This window comes from Alligator sinensis, unplaced genomic scaffold (genome assembly GCF_000455745.1).
Source record: "Alligator sinensis unplaced genomic scaffold, ASM45574v1 scaffold566_1, whole genome shotgun sequence".
Lineage (NCBI taxonomy): Eukaryota > Metazoa > Chordata > Crocodylia > Alligatoridae > Alligator > Alligator sinensis.
In genome coordinates this window covers 791,882-812,528 of record NW_005842017.1, presented here as the reverse complement: position 1 = coordinate 812,528, position 20,647 = coordinate 791,882, and the positions used below count along the sequence as shown (strand labels likewise).

General features: G+C 47.6%; 1 protein-coding gene across 1 annotated transcript in view; it reads left to right on the top strand.

Annotated features, from left to right (window-relative positions):
* Window positions 1-20,647, top strand: part of FAM207A (family with sequence similarity 207 member A) — a 112,796-nt gene that overhangs the window by 2,102 nt on the left and 90,047 nt on the right. The window contains exon 2 of the mRNA XM_006022058.3: window positions 13,437-13,545. Coding sequence (XP_006022120.2) covers window positions 13,437-13,545 — 109 coding nt within the window. The remainder of the gene's footprint in view (window positions 1-13,436; window positions 13,546-20,647) is intronic.

The following is a 20,647-nucleotide window of genomic DNA, read 5'->3' as shown; positions in this document are numbered from 1 at the left end:
GAACTTATACTTGCGATTCTTCCTTCGTTGTTCTGCAAGTGAAGTCAACTCCACATTGGGACAGTAAGTTACAGGTTTTTATTGAGTGAGCTGCCGTCATTGGGCTCCTCCTACTCAATTTATCATAACTCCCAAATTTGGCCTCGGATCTTACTCAACAGAAATTACCTTTGTTGAGTATTTTAAATTACTTTTAGGGAGACTTCTTCCATATCACTGTAAATACCTTTTTTTCTTTTTTACCAGTCTGGTTAAAAGGCCTTAGGCTTTGATGTCTCAGAATTTAGGACATTTGTTTTCTTTGTAAAAAACTTCTATAGATACAATTTAAATTAAGACTTTAAGTGAAGTCAGGACATTTCGCACGTAGCTCCAAAACAATGAGCTAGATAAGGAGATAAATCCTATCTTCTTCCTGAAACTGGCTAATGGGCAATCTTTACAAACATTCAAACTATTTCATTCAATATGACAGTTGGTATACCAGAAACCTTCCAGAACAGATTCAAACAGAGTTGGCAACCCTACGTACAAATCTAGAGTCTCAACCCTGTAAAGCTACCACGAACCCTGACAACACAAGACTTAATGCCTTAACCTTCCTGAGAGGAATCGGGGCAGCCAGTGTCCTGCTCCCATAACAGCTTGTCAGTAGTTGCTCAGGAGATGCTGGGTAGAGGGCCATGCCCCCACAACAGAGGAAGGCAGAGACTGCTGCAGCCTGTACCAATCTGAGTATGGGTAAAATTCCTTCCTGACCTCAAATATGGTGATTAATCTGACCTTGAGTGGAGGGGCAAGACCTTCTGGCCAGGAGCCTCTGGCTTGGGTCCCTGTGCAAGCAGTGACTTTGCTCTAGTTCTCAGGCACTGAAAGAGGGTGCGGCCTCCTGACCCAGCCGGCTGCTCCTGCAGCAGCAGTGCCAAGTGCTTTCAACGCAGACAAGGGGCCCTTCCCGTCCCAGGGACCCCACCTGGTTAGAGCTGCAAGAGGGGCTCACGATCACAGACCCAGGATCCCTCTGAGCTCACTACTGTTCTAAGCCCTACCTGTTTCTGGCAAGTCACTGGTGTGGTCTCCAGGACTTTCAGCCTTAAAGATCTGACTTATTTTAAGACAGAGGAGTCCATTTGAGCATTAGCAATGAGAAGCTGCTGTCACTTGGTCAGCAGTTATTTATTTGGAGACTAAAGCTCTGGATGCATCTAAGGATCTTGTTTCACATAAATTTTAAGCAGCTTCTAGAGCCAGCACTAGCACTAATCAACATTTAGGCAGCTCAAAATGCAATATGTAACAAGGCCCTAAGAAGTTGCCCTCCTCTGTTACCACACAGTAGGTACATTGGCTCCATCTTCCTCTCTGAAACGCTGAAGGCCTGCCCTCTCTTATCTTTATGGGCTGCCAAGGCCTTCACCCAGTCGTCTTAATATTGTGTGTTCATCTCTCTAGTTTCCACTTTGGGCTCAATATTTTGCATCTTGCTCTTTTCATAGAGTCATAGAAATGTAGGGCTGGAAGGGACCTTCAGAGGTCTCCTAGTCCAGGTGAGCTTTCTTGGGCAATGACTGTCCTTAGCAGAGTTGTTGTTTCTTGTTTCTTTTTGTTTTTGTTTTTTTTTGTGAAGTGGGGCCTTTCTTCCTGTTTTGGAGTGCAAGGCACTAGAAGTGGGGGAAAATGATAAAGAAATATTTTCTTGGTTTTTGGAGCTGGTTGCAGTTTGCTTTATATGTGATGTACACATTCACTTAGCTGTATCATGCACTAGCAGTACCAATTTGTAATGCAAGCAAAAGGCAACAACAGATTCCACATGTCCCTGTATTACTCAAGTGCATAACAACTTTCAGCTCTGCTTTCTACTGTGTAACTTCATTTTAGTTCCTGTATTTTGAATCTCCTTCACTGTTTCTGACAGCTGCCAAAGGCCTGCCATTAGCAACCCTGACCATGAGGGAAGCTACTTGGATTCAGGGCTGATACTGTATCGTCAGTGGCAGAGTACTAAACACATCTTGTTGAGTACAGGCGCCCTCCTCTTTGCCATGGTACCAGCATCCCTGAAACTGGTTAGCTCCCCTCATTTCCAAGGCTTCCAGTAGTCAGTTCTGAAACAGATTATTCCAAACTTTTGGAGCTTGACTGTTTTCAGGGCAAGATAGTGCTAGAGTGCTGATGGTTCTGTGCATTTAGTAAGCATTGTTTGCATCTTTTTGGGGCAAGCCCATGGCATTTTTTTCAGTCCCAGTGCTAGACTTTTAAACAGAGTATATTGTATATCACAATTGGCTGCTGCAGTCACCTTCCTGGATTGTAAGCCCATCACTCAAGATTTTTACACTTTTGAGAAAACCACTGAGAGAGAAACAATCTTGGGGGCGTTTAATGGCCAGAACTGCTAGTGGTGCATCAATCACTGAAAAATATTTGACATCAATCATCTCTCCAAAACTTTCCCCCCAGAAAATGTAGAAAATGTTCCCTTTTCACCTTTGTCAAACTCTGCATATAAGCAAAGTATAATGAATGTGTGCTCTATAAATAAGTATTCACTCTTTCCCACAATAGTCAGTAAGTGTACACTCTCTGTTGTTCTTCTGTTCTCTGCGATTCCTTTACCAGTGGACCTATCCTGTTCCAGTTCCTCTTGTAGCCTCCACCTTTGTTTAAAGGTGTTTTTCTAACTTTCCTAGTAGTATGCATCATGGCTTAATTGACCTTTTTGGCTGTATTCTGTGCTCTACTGAAAGCATCCCTGGCCCTGGAAGACTTTCCTAAACACCTTTCTCAGTAGTTTGGGTCCCCTATTCCTCCAGAAAGCACATCCAATTGATGAGGTCAAGGGCTTGACATGTTTTTAGCCTAAAACTAGCTTCAACATTTTTTTTTCTTTTGGTACTGTTACAAATTGCTTTTTTCCAGTTAATTTAGCCAGACGTTTATTATATTTGTTCCTTTAGTGGAAATAATGTCGCTGGTGAAGCCTGGAGTTTACCCATTAACTTTTAACTGCCTGCGGCTTTTCTTTTTGTGCTAATATCACTGTTTCTGGTTCCACAATGAGTTCTGCACCTGCATCCAGCTTAAAGTAAATGGGATGTCTATTAGCTTTCAGGCTGGCAGTCCTTTCTTCTGCTACAGTGTTGTCCATTGCCCCTATCAATAATTCCTTTGAGCTAATAGTGTCTTTTATCATCCTTTTGGTCTGTTATGGGGATGGACAAACATACCTTTTAACAACTTTAAAGGGAATGGAGAGCTGTTGGTTGGAAGCGTAGGCTGCTATTTGTATAATCCTGTGGTAATACAAAGTAGCTAAATCATAATAAGTTGTCCCTGAATGGAATATGTTGTAATAGCTTTGCTACTCTTGTATCACATGTCTATTAGTATCCTTTGTTACTGATGCAATTATACCTCTGTCTATCCCTGGGTGGGCAAAATACAGCCCCCAGGGCAGATCCACCCACAGAGGGACTGTGTCTGGCCTGCAGCGCGGTCCCTTGATCCTACCTGGCCCAGGTACCGTCCAGCCTGTGGCACATCCTGCCGCCCCCTGGGCATGAAGTAGGGCTGGGGCGGCTCTGTAGCTGGACTGCCTTTCTAGGCAGCCCAGGTGGCAGTGACTCCTTCCAGCTGCTGCTGCCTCTGGCCCTAGCCCCATGGTACTGTCAGGGACCCACATGCACAGCCCTGCACCCACTCCAGACTTCGCCCAGCAGAGTGGACCAGTCTGGACCAGCTGGAACCCATGTGCGCAGCTCCGACCTCGGTCTGCCCAGCTCCTGCTTTGGACTCGCCCACCCACTCTGAGCAGCAGTGGCGGCTGGACAGAAGCTGATGTTTGGCACAAGGCAAAAGCAGCCCCTCCTCTTCACTGCTGCCAGACCTTTCTTGCTGCAGCCTCCTGGAGCCTGTGCCTGGGCTGCCCTGTGGCTCCCCTGCAGTGCCACTGCTGCCCTGCTGGGTGGCCTGGAGGTGGCAGTAATGTCATTGGAGAGTTGCTGCAGGCTCCAGGCAATGGGCTCTAGGCAGCTGCAGCAAGAAGGGCACAGCAGCAGTTAGGGGAAGGGGCCACTTTTTTCCCTGCACGGAGCACCAGCTTTTGCCTGGCTACCACTGCTGCTCAGCATGGGTGTGTGGTCTGGAGCAAGTATAGGGCGGGTTGGGGCTGGGGCTGTGCACTGTTGGCAGTGATGGGGAGGAGCCGCAGGGTACATGGGCTCTGGGATGTTGTGGGTTGATGGGGGTGCTGACTAGCCTGCAGCAGCTCCCCAGAATTGTGTATGTGGTCTCTGGGCCCAAATAATTGCCCAAACCCTGGTCTGTCCTCTGTACTCTACTTGACCACTCTTATAGTCGGAAGGTTCTTCCTAATCTCCTACCTAAATTTCCTCTGCTGCAGTTTGAGGCCATTGTGGCTGTAGGGGACAGGACTAGGAGCAGAGAAAAGGTTCTCTTTATCCTCTAGTTAATCAACTTTCAGGTATTTAAAGACTTATCAATGCCCCCCCCCCCCCCCCCGCCGAATATCTTCCTACCCCCCCCCCCCCCCCCCCTGCATCTTCTCTTCTCCAGGCTGAATAATCCCATAGGTTGTACTGGAATTGCTCAGAGCCAGGTAGTCAGAATCAGAAAGGTCTGCTTTTTTCAAAGCCTGACATATAAATGAGCAGCACTGTATACTGTGAACCTCTGCATGCCATAAACAGTTACTGGTGGCTCATGCTAGAGCTGCATAAAGGTATAGTTCATTATACAGGTAACATGGAAGAATTCTGAGCCAGTTGCAGGAAATCAGTGTGAGGCACGCTAGAAATTTACCTCAATAAATAAAGTTAAAATTAAAAAAAAGAGCAGATAAGTCTGGATATATTCTTCAGACCCTCAGGATAAATTATTTCTGAGTAGCAGAAACATCTGGGCAAGCAGGTCTGTTTGTTTTAAATATTACATTATGTGCGTAAAATATATGCATTGCACAATCAGCAAGAGGGAAAGATATATAGAGATATAATTTCCATCTTGCTGATTATGCCTGGAAGTGATCAGAATCTGTAGGCTTGAGGTTTGGAAGAGACTTTCTAGCTGAAGTGGTATGTAAACCTTAGCAGGTGAAGATGTAGAAGAAGTTATGCCAGCTTCTGAAATATATTGCAGGTGTAATCTGGGCTTTGGTAGATTGCACAGAGGAGGCTGCAGGTATCCTGCACCACCAAAGGTGTCGTGAATCACTTTCTGCTCATTAGCATTCTTCAATGCACTCCTGTAAGAGACATTGGAGCCCAGCCAAAGAGACTTGTCTTCCCAGCATGTGTGTGCACATGAATAATAGGCAAAATCCAATGCTCTTGACTTTGTCCTCCTAGTAGAGGTAATCACAGCTGGTATTCTTGCTAAGGCAGAATGCATGATTATTTGAGGAAAAGAGTTTTAGGGGTATTGGTTTATGCTCAATGCCTGGCCTGTGGGCCAGATCTGGCCCATAGAACCTTGGCATCTGGCCCACAGGACTCCCCACAGGTTGGAAATTATTTTGTGGTGAGGGAGCAGTGGCAATTAACAGCACTACCTCTCCCCCAGTACCAAATTTCCCAAGCCCTGTGCAGCCAGATCAAGGCTGGACCATGTCTCTCCCCACATGCAGCTGGACTGGAGTCATGCCCCCCCCCCCTGCTTCCAGTGTCTATGGCTGGATCTGGCCCTGCAGCACCTGACTTGCACCCAGGATTGGGCTACTGGCCAGATCGAGTCTGCAGATGGACAGCCTGTGGTCTGAGGCCTGGATGCAGCTAATGGCAGGGGGAGGAGCAGCAATTTGCAGCAGCAGAGGTACCTTCCTCACCCTGCTCTGGGCATTCTTCTGCCGCTGATTCCCTCTGCAGCATCCAGCCAGTGGCTATGCTTGTGTGCTCTGGGCTGAGGGCTGCTCTATTGCTCCACTACTGCAGCTTCTTGTTACCCCATTGGCAATGGAAATTGGCTGCACTTGGTGGTAAGGGTTAGCGGAGGCTGCAGTGGGGTGGGGCATGTGCAAGAGTGAGAGTGCAGCCCTTGGCACAGAGCAGAGAGCTGGGGCACTGTGGAGAGGATCAGCAGCCCATGGTCACAGCTGGCTCACAAGCAGCAGCCTGTTGTACTTAAATGGTGCTGACCCCCTGCTCTCTAGTCTACAGAAAATGGACCGTTTCTTCAAATTCATCCACGTGATGGCAGTGTTCTAGTTTTCATTCAGTATGTGGAAGTTGTGATACAGTTCCCAAAGCAGCAGCACAGTGTTGGGGTTTTTTCTTGTTTATTGTTAGATATGTTATTCTGGCCTCTAAAATGCAAGGATCGACTGTGGAGCACTCCTTCCTTCCTGGTCATCAATGTGTATAATGCTGTGCACTTGGAGTGATGTGCTCTCCTCTTACTGCATTAGCTCTCATGTTTTTATGATTTTATCCTGGCATAGCTGAGTAGTACAGGCTCAGTAAAAATCCACCTTCTGCATTAGCCAACCACTTCCATGTGATCTAGACTGTGTGAGTTTAACATGTATGTTGGGAGGAAGGGAGAGGTGTCCTGCTGTCATCTTTCACCCTCCAGCGATCTCTTTCCCATACTTTCTTGCCTGAATGAGTCACAGGACTGTTTGGGGGTTTTTTGGGGGGGTTGTTTTTTTTTCTTCACTTAACAAATGTAATTTTATTGTGCAGAGCATAATTAATGTCATGGGCCCCTCCAGGACACATCTGGTAATCTTCTTACTGCCCCCCTTCATACCCCAGACTTTAAATATTTGCCATATGGAGACTTTAAAAAATAGCCAAATGCAGAATTTTAGTGTGTTTGTCCGTGTCCATGTCTGTTTGTGTGTCTGTGCATCCCTTTTAACTGAGGCCCTGAACTGACCTGACCCTGCAGTTAAACTGATGTTTTTGTTATAGGTGAAATCATGCAGTACAGCTCCCTTTTCTTTCTCCTTGTCCCCACTGTACAGAATAGGGACCGAACAGTGCTGGAAGAATTGTATAGGAAGAATTAAGACAGTAAAAAAAGAAAAAGGGTGGAGATACCACCTGCAATGTTGGCTCTTCCATGTAATACTATACTAACTCTAATATAGGATAACCTTCCCCCCCCCAATAATTAGATACAATATGTGGAAAATTCTATAAGTCTATTATAACTTTCTAGGTATAGGATCTAAGTATTGGAGGGTTGTCTTGAAATCCCCCCTCCTCCACTGCTACAGCAGAGTAACCTGTGGTTGGTGAGGGGGTGGGAATTAGGTGGCCCCGTTGCCCTCAGCCCCACCTACTTCTTTCCCCTGCAGCCTTCCTGCCACCCTTGCTATCTGATGCTTCTCCAGAGCAGAGCACCTGGAAACTCAGCCCTTGCCTGGTCCTGCAGCAGTGTTGCGGCTGCTGCTGCTGGACCCATCAGGTGGAGGAGTTTCCATGCTGGGGAGAGACTCCAGCTGGAGCCCAGCTATGCCTTACATTAAGGGAGTGGGTGGGGGGAGTGGGCAGAACGTGGGCGGATGTGGGTGCTGTGGGTCTGACTCTGGCCCCATCCTGGGCTCCGGGTCATGGGCAGAGTCAGAGCCTCAGCAGCTGCCAGCCCCCCTCTGTTTCATATGTGAATACCAGATGAGCCCTCCCACCCAAGCTGACTGGGGGGAGGAAAACAAACCTCATGTTATATTTGAGTAAATACAGTAGCTCAAAATCCTATATGTGATTGAAGAAAACATGGTAGTTTAAAAACAATGTTATTTTGTGTTCTTTTTATTAGCTGCCTGATTTTTTTTTTTTTTTTTTTAATTTTTTTTTTTTAACCTTTTGGGTTCATGTTTTTTAAACTTCCCCTTCCCTCCTCCCCCTCACAATCCTGAGAGTTAGGAAATGTATATACATATATATCATTTTTAATGAAAACGTGTGGTTCTTGCAGTTATTACTCCCTGCTGTTTTACACACCTGTCACATTACTGAGTGATTATTCAGCAGTCATGCCGCATGCTTCATTGTTGTTCCATTGCATGTAGGCTTGTGTAAGGCTTACACAAGGTCACAAGCCTACAAGTCTTTCACAAGTGGCCCTTAGCCTGGGGGTAGGAGTGTGTGCATCCCTGATTGTTCATGAGCTGCTGCAATGTTTTGTAGACTCTTCCTCTCTAGCTGTTCAGAATGGTGAGCAAATCTGCCAGCTCCTCTTCCCATCTGCCTGTCAGGCGCCCTCCCTTACTCTCAAGGTACTTGGTTCCTCCATTTTTATTTGTTCAGTCTCCAGAGAGCATGCTCTAGCATCATTCTGCGGCTGCTCAGGGTATCATCAAACAGTCCCTTCTGTCATCAGTGTTTGGTACACCAGGAAAGGAGAGGGTAAGCTGAGTGTCCCAGAATAACTGGAGAAGTCACAGTGCTGGCAGGATCTGTGGGAATCATGGGAGCAAATGTTTTATGAACCAGGCTGATTCTAGTATGGAAAAATAGATCTTTCCAAACTCTTCCATATGAATAGTGGAGGCCCTCCAGTGGTGACTGAGTAAGCCTTGCAGTACCAGGGAGAAATACCCATTTCTGTTTAGCTGTGAATTTACAAAACACCTTTCACAGACGAGCCTATGAACTTCATTTCATCGACCTACTGGATACAAAAAATAATGGACTAAAATATATACATTGGATTTATGACACACAACCTCCCTAACATCTGACTCCGCAGATACCTTTCCACTATTTACCAGCTACTTTCATTCCCCTTACCACCCCCCCTCTGCCGCCCCCAGCCTCTCTCTTACCCACTAACTCCTCAATTTACATTTTCACTGACTGCCTGTCTTGCATGCATACCAGCCCAGCCGCTGGCTTCTTTACAATTCATTCCATCCAGGAAGAGCACACACCAACTGCAGCTGCTTCCTCAGCCTGACGGAGGATATTTGTACCCAAAAGCTTGCAAAGAAGAATTTTTCCAACTATTTGAGTTGGTCTATGTGCAGGCTGGGAGTGACCTGAGTCCTTTTCGCGCTGCACGCGGGCTGTGGCCAGCAGCCCGGGCACACTGGGGCGGAGAGGGAAGGCCTTCGAGCTGGAATTAGGCGCGGACGCGTAGCGGTAGTTTAAAAGATTGTTTACTTACACCGAGATGGCAGTGGTGTAGGCTGGAAAGCTTGATTAAGTTGCAGTTACAGACAAACAACACAGACGGTCTTGTGGAGGTTGCTGGGCTCCACGGTGCAGAGCTCCGGATGCTCTGGGTGAACGAGCCACCAAAATAGAAATCGTAAGTACGTCTTATAAAAGTTGCGTTCGAAGACGGGAAGAGGTGGGCGGTGGATCAGGCCGCCACGCTCCTCTGGATCTCACACAGGGTTTCTGTTACCCTGCCGTGTACCCAGAGTCCCCACGAGATGGATGTGGAGTCCTCTTCGGCTTGGGCGGAAACTGCTCAAGCCTCTTATACGGCTAACAGGCCAATCGTTAGCTGCCACGTGTGAATAATTTAGCACTAGCCAATCACGGGGAACAAATTTGCATACCAGTAGCGGGAACTCTCTTGCACTGTGCATTCCTCTTGCAACTCGAGCAATGCACTCTGCAAAAGAAGCTGCAGAAAAGGCGGGAAACTCGTCCCTGCACCGGGGTTTCCTCTTGCTACAGGAAACTCTCCTGTGCAATGCTCTGCAACTTGGCGGGGATAATTCTGGTGCCGAAGCACACACACACAATCATGCCTTTTGGGTCATGACAGTCTAATAAAAGATATCAGACTTACCTAAATAAAGAACCTTATCTGCCATTTCTGTTCATGCAGTTTGAAGCCCAGTGCATGCAATAGGCATGTGGCTTCCATTGATGGCCCCAGCACAAGTTGGGAGTCTGTGTCATGAGCATCCCTGAATAACATTCTGCTCATTGCAGGATCTTATGAACCAATCTGACTGCACCTGCCTCCTAGCAGTGCACAGCTCCATTAAAATGGTCCCAGTAGTTGATCTATGAATGCCAAATTGATTAAATACTGACTAGTAGCAACTGTGGGGGAGAAGCAAACATGCAGATAGCAGTGGCTAGATGCTGCTCTGTGCCAAGAGGAGCGCTTGCATAAGGTGTGAGCTACTACAGCTCACAATGAGTTGCAAGTGACTTGACATCACGAGGTTTTGTCACCTCAGCTGGTAATGTGCTCTTGTCCCATCAGCCAGTGCTTGTTGACTGAGCCTAAAAGCAGTAGCAAATAGAGTGAAATTGTTTTAGGAAAAGATCAAACAGTACCTGCTTGGTGTCGGCTGCCTCTGCTGGTGCAACTACTGCCATGAGTCTGAAGTCATTGCATGGCTCTAGCTATTTGTCACGGTGAGGATTGAAGCACTTGCCAATGTTTCCTCCATGCTGCTGACAGTGCTTTGAAAAAGGTGTTGGCTCACCAACACAAATGAACAAAAAACAAATTCCCTGGAACAAAACCTGATGGATAGTGACTTGGACATGAGAGACCCTGGGAACTGCTCTGTTTAGCCCTAAGTTCCAGAATTCCATTCCCATCTAGGAGTAGGAAACTCAACGTGCAGCTTGGAAAAATCCCCGAATGCTTATGGGGGAGCAGGGCACTATGCAACATTTGGCCAGAATGCAGAGTGGTTAAGTCAGAGTTTGCTGTGCTGTGTGTCTGAGGCAGAAATACCTTGAGCACAGTATAACAATGTAGCATCTCTGCAGATGTTGCCATGTACCACACTTTTTGTATGAAGCTGCAGCTGTAGATATGCTTATAATGGGTAGGTACCTACTGCAGTTGTGGTGGAAGTGCATTGTGCAAGTGGCTCCTTTTTAACCTTGCTCTTTTTACCCTATGCTGCTCACTGTTGATTGGCTGAGTGGCCTTGGCAGCCCCGCCACTTGCTGCTGATTGGCCAGGAGGTTTTAAATACCAATTGCAGTTTTAAATATGAGCAAGTCAAATTGCAAAACTATATTTGTACTTCCTTTGCTTGCTAAAGTGATGGCCTACTGTGTGGACTGTCACTTGTTAATGCTGGATGAATACAGTGTTTTCTTCTTGGATCACTAGATTATAGAGGAGCTGAGATTTGTTCGGGAAGTACTGTATATACTTTTTGAGGTGGGGTGGGGGCAGTACTGCACACAGCTGTCCACATGAGGGCAAACCATTCCTTTTATATTTTAGAGAAATCTAGGCCTTGTCTAAACATATGAATTGGGTTGCTAGATCTATATGGGTGCAGTGGAAGCTGGACCACTTCCCTGTCTTCTCTATGGACACAACCTCTTGGTATAAAGGTGACTATATGGGCATAGCTGTTCTCATAAGGTATCTCAGTGCTCGGGAAGATCTTGGAGAGAATCATCAAGGAGCACATCTGTGGGGGGCCTGCAGGAGAGATCATGCTTGGGAGCAATCAGCATGGGTTCATCAAAGGCAGGTCCTGCCTGACCAACCTGATTGACTTTTATGACCAAGTAACTAAATCCTTGGATGATGGTGTCGCTGTGGACATAGTCTTTCTAGACTTTAAGAAGGCCTTTGACACTGTCTCTCACCCCATCCTCATCAATAAATTAAGTGACTGCGGCATTGATGCCTACACAGTTGGATGGGTAAAAAAATTGGCTGATGGGGCGCACCCAGAGAGTAGTGGTGGATGGGTTGTACTCAACCCGATGAGATGTAGGCAGTGGGGTACCCCAGGGCTCGGTCCTTGGGCCCGCACCGTTTAACATCTTCATCAGTGACTTGAACGAGGGGGTGGATAGCACGCTATCCAAGCTTGCTGATGACACTAAGATGTGGGGTGAGGTGGACACACTTGAAGGGAGAGAGAGGCTGCAACTAGATTTAGGCAGACTACAAAAGTGGGCAGATGAGAATAGGATGGGGTTCAACGTAGACAAATGCAGGGTGCTGCACCTTGGGAGAAGGAATCCACAGCATACATACAGGCCAGGGAGTTCCCTTCTTGAAAGCACAGAGGCAGAAACGGATCTTGGAGTCATTATTGACTCCAAGATGAACATGAGCCGCCAATGCCAGACCGCAGCCAGCAAGGCCAGCCATACCTTGTCATGCATCCAAAGGTGCATCTCAAGCTGGTCCAGAGAGGTGATACTCCCCCTCTATGCGACTTTGGTCAGGCCTCAGTTGGAGTACTGCGTCCAGTACTGGGCACCGCACTTTAAAAGGGATGTGGCCTGCCTGGAGTGGGTTCAGAGGAGAGCCACCCTCTTGGTGAGCGGGCAGCAGGACAGGTCCTATGAGGAGAGACTGAGGGACCTGAACCTGTTCAGCCTCGGCAAGAGGAGGCTGAGGGGGGACCTGGTGGCTGCCTACAAACTTATCACGGGGGATCAACAGCAAATAGGTAGAGCCTTTTCTCTCCAGCACCACCTGGGGTGACAAGGAACAATGGTAATAAGCTGATGGAGAATAGGTTTAGGTTAGAGATCGGAAGGCAATATTTTACAGTTAAGGTGGCCAAGATCTGGAACCAACTTCCCAGGGAAGTGGTCCTCGCCCCTACCTTGGGCAAATTCAAGAGGAGGTTGGACGATCACCTGTCTGGGATCTTGTGAACCCAGCATTCATTGCTGCCTGTGGCAGGGGGGTCAGGCTAGATGATCTGTTCAGGTCCCTCCTGACCCTAGCTACTGTGAAACTACTATAAAGACATATTTATACCAATATAATTGTAAACTTTCTGGGTGCTGTACCTATAATGATTTATAAATAATCCTCCTAACCAATGCAAGTATGTTGGCATAAAACTGTGTAGTCCAGGGATTGGTTTTACAAAACTACATAGGTGCCAGAGTTCTAGATAGGTACTTAATCTGCTTATTTGTTGTTTTAAATGCTATTCAGCTCTTAACTCCCTAGAGCAATGAGAACTTGATAACTGGCTTGCTTAACTAACAGTGACTTGGATGTCTGATCCACTCATTTATGTGTGTAGGTCCCCCTAAGTGTCTGAATACCTCTTGTAAATCTGGGCTAGGCTTTGGAAAGGAGATGTATGCCATAATCCTTCTAGCAGGGTGTGTTTGTTCTCCAGGATGGGACAGGGTTTGACACTAAGGGGATACAATTCTGAAACCTGGAATTGAAGACTGAATGGGAGTCCTGTTTCTAGGCTAATGGGGCTTGGATAGCCAGGCCAGCTCATGGTGCTGGTGGCAATCAGTATCTATGCTTAGTCCCATGCATGTTTAGCAATTGTTTAATGATGAGCTGAAGACTAGTTGCTTGGCCTTGTCCTCATACATGCTGTGGGCCACATGCCAGACCTGGATAAAGAGCTACTGGGAAGTAGCCCTATTGTAGAGAGTAGGGCTCTGCCTGCCAGTTTACTTTATTAATGATATCAGTACTAACATGTCTGGTCTTCTTTCTTTTTTTTTTTTTTTAATTCTACTTGTTTGGCTAAGGACTGGGCTTTCCTGACCTCTGACATCTTTGCTGGGATGAAGATTGATCCAAATACTCTGGTCAAGAAACTGGATTTGGATTCAAGGAGTGTGGTCTCCACCAAGACTGGTAAGCAGTGTGAGGTGATGTCATTTGGGGGCTTACAGTGGTAAACTGGTGCTCAGCCCTCCTGCAGGGGAGGGCAGTGCTCATGTCTGCTCTGGAGTCTGACTATGGCTGCCATCTCATTGGGATTTGAAGGCTGAGATTCTGTAGACTGATGGGAACCCTTTTTGTATCCATGGTTAATCCTGTAGCACTAGAATGAACCTCAGCTTTGCATGTTTATCCAAATGACTACCAGAAAGTACAGCTAGGCAATCAATTCTGTGTCGTATCTCTATGCTTTCAAGTGGCCAGTTTACATCAGGAGGAAGAGTGTGTGTAGTTAATGGAACATAAACACATGCCTTGAGCTGAGCAGGGGTTACTGTTCAAACCTTCATTACAGTGAGTTGTAGGCCAGTACTCCTGCAAGTAACCTGAACTGTGTTTTGGATACTGCCTTCAGCATCTGGCTTTGCACTGGTGGTATAAACGTAGGCTGGTACTTAGACTGCTTTGGGTCCTGAACAGGAAATATTAAAACGGGTTCCAAATGGGAGCAGGAGGAAGTGTTATTTGGAGAGCAGGGGACAGGCTCTGTATTGCATGTTAGCCTTACCTGTGCCTCTTGGAATCTATCAGAAAGAGTCTTCAGAGGAAAGTGTGTGTGTGTTAGGAGGATGGGGGGACTGGGGAGAAGCAATATGGGTCCCCATCTCCATATCAACAGTTAAGGAAGACTAAATTGTGAACCTATGAATAGCAAGCCAAGCTTCTTGTGTCGAACTGATTCCCTTTCCTATGTGGAAGAGTGTAGTCATAACTTTTTATTTATTCATTTATTTATTTATTATTCAATTTTTTCCTGGTGTTGGAGACTATTTCAGAATGTCTGTTGTGATTCGCATAAGCATTTTCTTCTCTTAATTTGCACAATTAATATAAACTATTACTGATACAAAGGCTCTGCCTTCCTTTATCATAGCCTGTCCTATCCTCTCACATCAGCTGGGCTACAAGTAAAACCAACAAATATCCTACGGCTGTGTTTGGCGAGTTGTAACAGCCATAGCCCATTGATTGCATCTGTACTGCAGACAGCAGAAAGTTTGTATGAGGACACGATTGCCTAGGAAGCCAGTCTTTTGTGCGGAAATCACAGTGAAATTCTGTTTTTAGAGTGTTTGGGTCCATGGTTCTGTGACTAGCTGGACAGAGGGATGAGTGTATGCATGTTCTTGCTCATCTTTTTTAATTAGACCAGACAGTGTATGGTGGAAAGCTGACAGCCTGCAATCCTAGTCTCTCACTGCAAACTACAGCTGCCCATTCAATGCCATGTCTGGTTTATAAATAGACCTGAGCTGCTGGTCTCTGTGCAGTGCTGATGCTGCAGATGTGCAGTGCCTGGCAGCGTTTCAACTCTCTATTCGCTCTTCTGCCATCCCCTCCCCTCCCCAGCTACAATGTCCTGATCTAGCTGCAGTCTGCCTCTTCAAGCACTTTTTCACTGATGCCTTTTTGGAGGGGGAGGTTGAGCCCTGAAATAAAGTGAGGCAGAAAGAAATTCCTTCCCCTTTCTTTAGCTATTGTGCTTTGTTTAGAAAGCCTGTAGGTTTCCTTATTGCAGAAATCAGTGCATGTGCTTCTGTGTCAGTTCAGTGATTTCAGGTTGGGCCTTACATACCACAACTGATGACCCAAGGACAGAAAAGAAACTGACCAATTGTAGAGAAATGTGCATTGCCTTAAGGCATCTCTGTGCCTGGGTGGACAGCATCCTCAGCAGGGAATTATTGGCTCAGAGTGTAGGGAGGGAGGACAGGCTGAGTAGGAATTCTCCTACACACTCTGTTATTTTAAGCCCTAATAGAAAAGCACAGATGTTTCTCTCCCACCTACTGTTGCAACCCTGAGAAGGCCAAGTTCAGATTCTGCCATTACCCCTCTTGCAGGCCCTTGGAGAGCATGGGTAATGCAGGGTCTTGCTCCCTTCGTAAGATATTGTCTCATTTAAGAAGACCTTGCTATTGCATGCTGTTGCCATGTTGAACATGATGCACTCTGTCTGAAGCCTAGGGTGACTGATAATGCCTTGCACTGTGTTTTAAAAGCAGCGCCCTGTCAGCAGAGTGGCCTAAAGGGATTTTACTGGTCCCCAGCGATATGCCAGCCTTTAGTGAAAGGGGACAGCTGGAGAAAAATGGATTCCCATAAGCGCCTGTCTTTGCCTCATGGGAACTTAGTCTGGTTTCCTGCCATCATAGGCACCATGGCATAATGGCTTTTTGGGGTCACTGGGTTGTTTTCGTGGGTTAAGCTTTCAAAGCATTTGTGAGCACCAGCTATAGCTTGGGGTTCCCTCGAGGATATGAACAGCAGAGAGTGGAGGTGTTTTGGGGCTCCAGACACTGGCTCTAGTGCTGTGTAGCCAGTGAAGGACAGGCTAAAGTCCCTGGCAGTATCTGCCAGCAGCCAGGACAATTAGCTGCACTGTTGAGCTACATTACATGTGTATCCCCTGAGTGTGGCAGTGCACCCCCTACAAAAAAGTGCCGCTCGCCACTGTCGGTGTCTGCGGGTGGTCCGCAATCCTTGCTGGGGGCAGGGGGCATGAGTCATTCATGGGTGCCAATGCTCTTGCTGGGATCAAACGTGGAGGTTCCTTGCAGAATCAGACCAATTACCATATTTTGAGTCAGGAAGAAGTGTTACCCCATAGTCAGATTGGTATAGACTGTTGGGGGGGAGGGGTAAGTTTGCCTTCCTGTGTAGCCCAGGGTGTGGGCCTCTACCAGGGATCTCTCGAGCATTATCAACATTTCATAGGACCAGATTGTTGGCTGCCGTGGTTCCTTTGCTTTACCTGTGGCAGGTTAGGGTGCTAGATCTGTATTGTGTTGGGGTGGACAGTAGTCTTGTATAGAGTGTAGATTTTGGAGTTGTGTAGGCTGGTTTGGATAGGGATGATCCTGCCTCAGGCAGGGAGTTGGCCTAGATGACCTCTGGAGGTCCCTTCCAGGCCTGCTTCTCTATGATTCTATGAAACTGCATGGCTTTCCAAATTCTCAGAGCCCTGGAGGGAGTGAAGCTGTTGTGGGGAGGAGAGAGTGGTCCAGGGAATGTGCAGTACTTGGGGCAGATCTTGGCCGTCCTTTCTAAGGGCCTGGCACCAGGAGTCTTTAGTGTATGGGGGACAAAGCTCCTTTCTTTCCCAGCACACCAGGATGAGTGCAGGGGAAGTGATTCCAGTCTTCTGCCTCTACCCTCATCACAGGGGCCAGCAGAGGAAGCACTGCTGCCTTCGTTCAGCCCCAGGAGAAAAAGACAAAGCTATGGAGAGAGTAGCTGGGATAAAGTGGCTTAAGACTGAATCAGCATGGGCTGTACAAGGTGGGCAGCTGAACTTGTGTGCCACAGTTCAGACAGGCGTGTCTCCTCAATCACAGCCTCAGCATAGAGGGCTGTGAGCCTGCAGCTTAGGGATGAACGATCGCCCAGGCCCCAGGAGGAGGGCTGTGGGATTCCCCCCAAAAGGAGCATATTTGGATCCGAGGTTGGGGTGGAAAAAATGTAAGTCTTGGGAGAGAAATAAGCAAGGCCTCACAAAGGTTGGTGTGGGGTAGCTTCCTCTTATGCTGAGAGCAGGGCACTTATATCATTGCACAGATGGAAGGAGGAATTGAGGGCTGGGTGCTTGCAGGGCTGTCCCAGGCCACTAAGGGGCACTCTGAGATTAGCACCCTTCCACCTAATGCCAGGCCACAGAAGTTCTGCTTCCTTCCCCCTTCCCATGGCCATTCACAAACACTTCCCTGTCCCCAGGGAATAGCGGGCTCCCGGCAACAGCCCGGAGCCCTGCTGAGAGTGCATGAGTGTCGGGGATGAGGTTATCCTGGAGAAGAAACAAACACTTTAAAGGCACATGGAAGCAGCAGGCTATGGCCATTGTAGTACAGAGGCCGGCATGGCAAATACCTGTGCTGAGGACAAATTCTTGCCCAGTTTTGAGAAAAAGTACTGGCTTTTGGTTAATAATACATGTGCTTGAATTTGGGTTTGTTGTTTTTTCCTCCATTTTATATTTAGCTTTATTTTTATTAAAATCTTTTCTGAATTTATCCTGCCTGGAATCCCACTCAGCCATCTGAAAGCACCTCTTTTTAAGAAAAAAATAAAAAAAGTGTGTGTGTGTGTTTAGTCCGTCTTCCTGTGTATCTGTCTTTAAATGTATCTGCTCTTTAAATGTGAATAGTTTGAAAACTGTGAGAGAGAGAACATTTATGTCTTCAGAGAAATTTTTTTGCTATACTTTAGCATTTGTTTAGTGACCATGTCAGGATGATCCCAACTTCCAGAATTGGGGAAAAAAGTCAGGGGCCAGGGCTGTTTCTACTGAGCTCCTTCCAGGAGGGAGCCAGGAGCCCGGCACGGCAGGGAGGGCAAAGGGAAGGGGCAGCTGAGGAAAAGCAGGAGCTGGGCAGAGGCACAAGGCAGTGGACGAGCAGCAGCAGCCCTGTCCCAAGCACCAACCAGGGACGGAGGTGCCCGGGGGGCAGTGCAAAGGAAGCCCCGGGACGTGGATGGCTGTTGCGAGGCATGGAGCTCACCTGCCCTTGCCCTTGCCCCGAAAAAAGGCGTGCTGGGTGGCAGCATGGGCAAGTGTACCTCCAGCCCACTGGACAAGAGCAAGTGCAGGAAGGGATTGGTATCTTTAAATGGTCAGCCTATTTTATTTAAGTTTTATAAATATTAAATAAATAAATATAAAAAGTAAAATCTATCTGTTTGCTTTTTGCTACTTGAAATTCATCCATCATTCTTGAAGGCAGTTCACTAGTAAGAAAATAAAGGCCTTGGGCAAGGAAGAAGTTGGAAAAACTAATTAAACCTTTGACTAGCCATGGCTCTCCCTCAGCTGACTGTTGTTCTAGCAGTCAACAATGGGGAGGAGTGGGGTAACAAGCTATCTTATTTCTACGACCCATTCCATGGGAAGCCTGGAGAGGCTAGTGTGGGGTATCTCAGATCTAGCTGCGGAGACCTTGGTATTTTTAGGTCTCCTGGCAAACAAAGACCCACTGTGGGCTGAATGGTGACTCTGCCACGAATTCACTCCCACTGAGGGACAGTACTGACCTATATTACTTAGGTTCATAGGTTCATAGATGTAGGGTTGGAAGGGACCTGAGCAGAACAAAGGTGTAGTCTGACCCCCTGCCCTGGGCAGGAAAGAATACTGGGCACCTATGACTCCTGGTAAATTTAAGCTCATATGACCCCAGTGAAGTAATTATCAAGCCTCCTTTTAAAGACCCCTAAGGTAGGAGCCAGCACCACTTCCCTTGGAAGCTGATTCCAGATCCTGGCTGCCCTGACTGTGAGGTAGTGCCTCCTGATGTCTAGTCTGACCCTACTCTCAATCAACTTGTGGCCGTTATTCCTTGTTACTCTGGGAGGTGCTCGGGGGAACAGGGTCTCCCCCATTTCCCTGTGGTCCTCCCGGTAAGTTTATAGACTGCCCTCTCAGCCTTCTCTTGTGAAGGCTGAACAGGTTCAGGTCCCATACCCTTTCCTTGTAGGGTCTGCCTTGCTGCCCCCTGATCATGCGAGTGGCCCTCCTCTGGACCCTCTCAATGCTGGCCACATCTCTCCTGAAGTGCGGCGCCCAGAACTGGACACAGTACTCCAACTGTGGCCTGACCAGTACCGCATAGAGGGGGAGGATCACCTCCTTGGATGGACCTGCTCGTGATGCATCTGTGGATGCATGACAAGATGAGGTTGGCCTTACTGACCGTCCTCACATTGTCGGCCCATGTTCATTTTAGAACTGATAATGATTCCAAGATCTCTTTCTGCCACTGTGCTTTTGAGAAGGGAGTTCCCCACCCTATAGGTATGCTGCTGGTTCTTTCTGCCCAAGTGCAGCACCCTGCACTTGTCAGTATTGAATCCCATCCTATTCTCATTTGCCCACCTCTGTAACCTGTCCAGGTCTGTTGTATCCTGTCCCTCCCTTCTAGCATGCCCACCTCGCCCCAAATCTTGGTGTCATCAGCGAATTTGAACAGGGTGCTTTTCACCCCCTCATCCAAGTCGCTAATAAAGAAATTGAACAGTATGAGCCCGAGGACTGAGCCCTGGGGGACTCCGCTGCCCACATCCCTACAGGTCGAATATGACCCATGCACCATAACTCTCTGGGTGCAGCCCCCTAGCCAATTTGTGACCCATCTGACTGTGTAGGCATCAATGCCACTGTCACCTAGCTTTTTAATGAGAATGGGGTGAGAGACGGTGTCAGAGGCCTTCCTGAAGTCCAGAAAGACTACATCCACTGTGACACCTGCGTCCAATGATTTTGTGACCTGATCGTAGAAGGCAATCAGGTTGGTCCGACAGGACCTGCCCTTAATGAACCCGTGCTGGTTGCCCTTGAGCATCTTCCCTCCTGCTGGTCCCTCACAGATGTGCTCCTGGATAATTTTCTCAAAGAGCTTTCCCAGGACCGAAGTAAGACTAACGGGCCTATAGTTGCCAGGGTCCTCCCTCCTCCCTTTTTTGAAAAGGGGACCACATTGGCCTTCTTCCAGTCTTCTGGCACCTGGCCAGAGCACCACGAGTGCTTGTAGAGCCGTGCTAGTGGCCCCACGATGACCCCTGCCAATTCCCTCAGCACCCTGGGGTGGAGAGCATCGGGACCTGCTGATTTGAACACGTCTAGCCCCTCCAGAAGTTCCCTAACTCAGTGCTCCCTGACCCTAGGCCTGGCAGAGTCTCTTCTGAGTCCATCCTGAATCCCGGTGGGAGAGATGTCCCGGTCCCTGCTCAGAAAAATGGAGGCAAAGGATTTGTTAAAAAAGGTCTGCTTTTTCATCTGGTGCAACCACCAGATTGCCACGCGTATCCTGCAGGGGCCCCACATTGCCTGGTGACTTCTTCTTACTCCCTATGTATTAAAAAAAGGACTTTTTGTTGTTCTTGATCCTTGTTGCTAGCCCTAGTTGCATCTCCGCCTTGGCCTTCCTAACAGCCTCCCTACAGACTCGAGCGATGGAGGTATAATCCTCTTTGGTGATAGTCCCTCCCTTCCACTGGACGTACGCCTCCTTTTTGGCTTTCA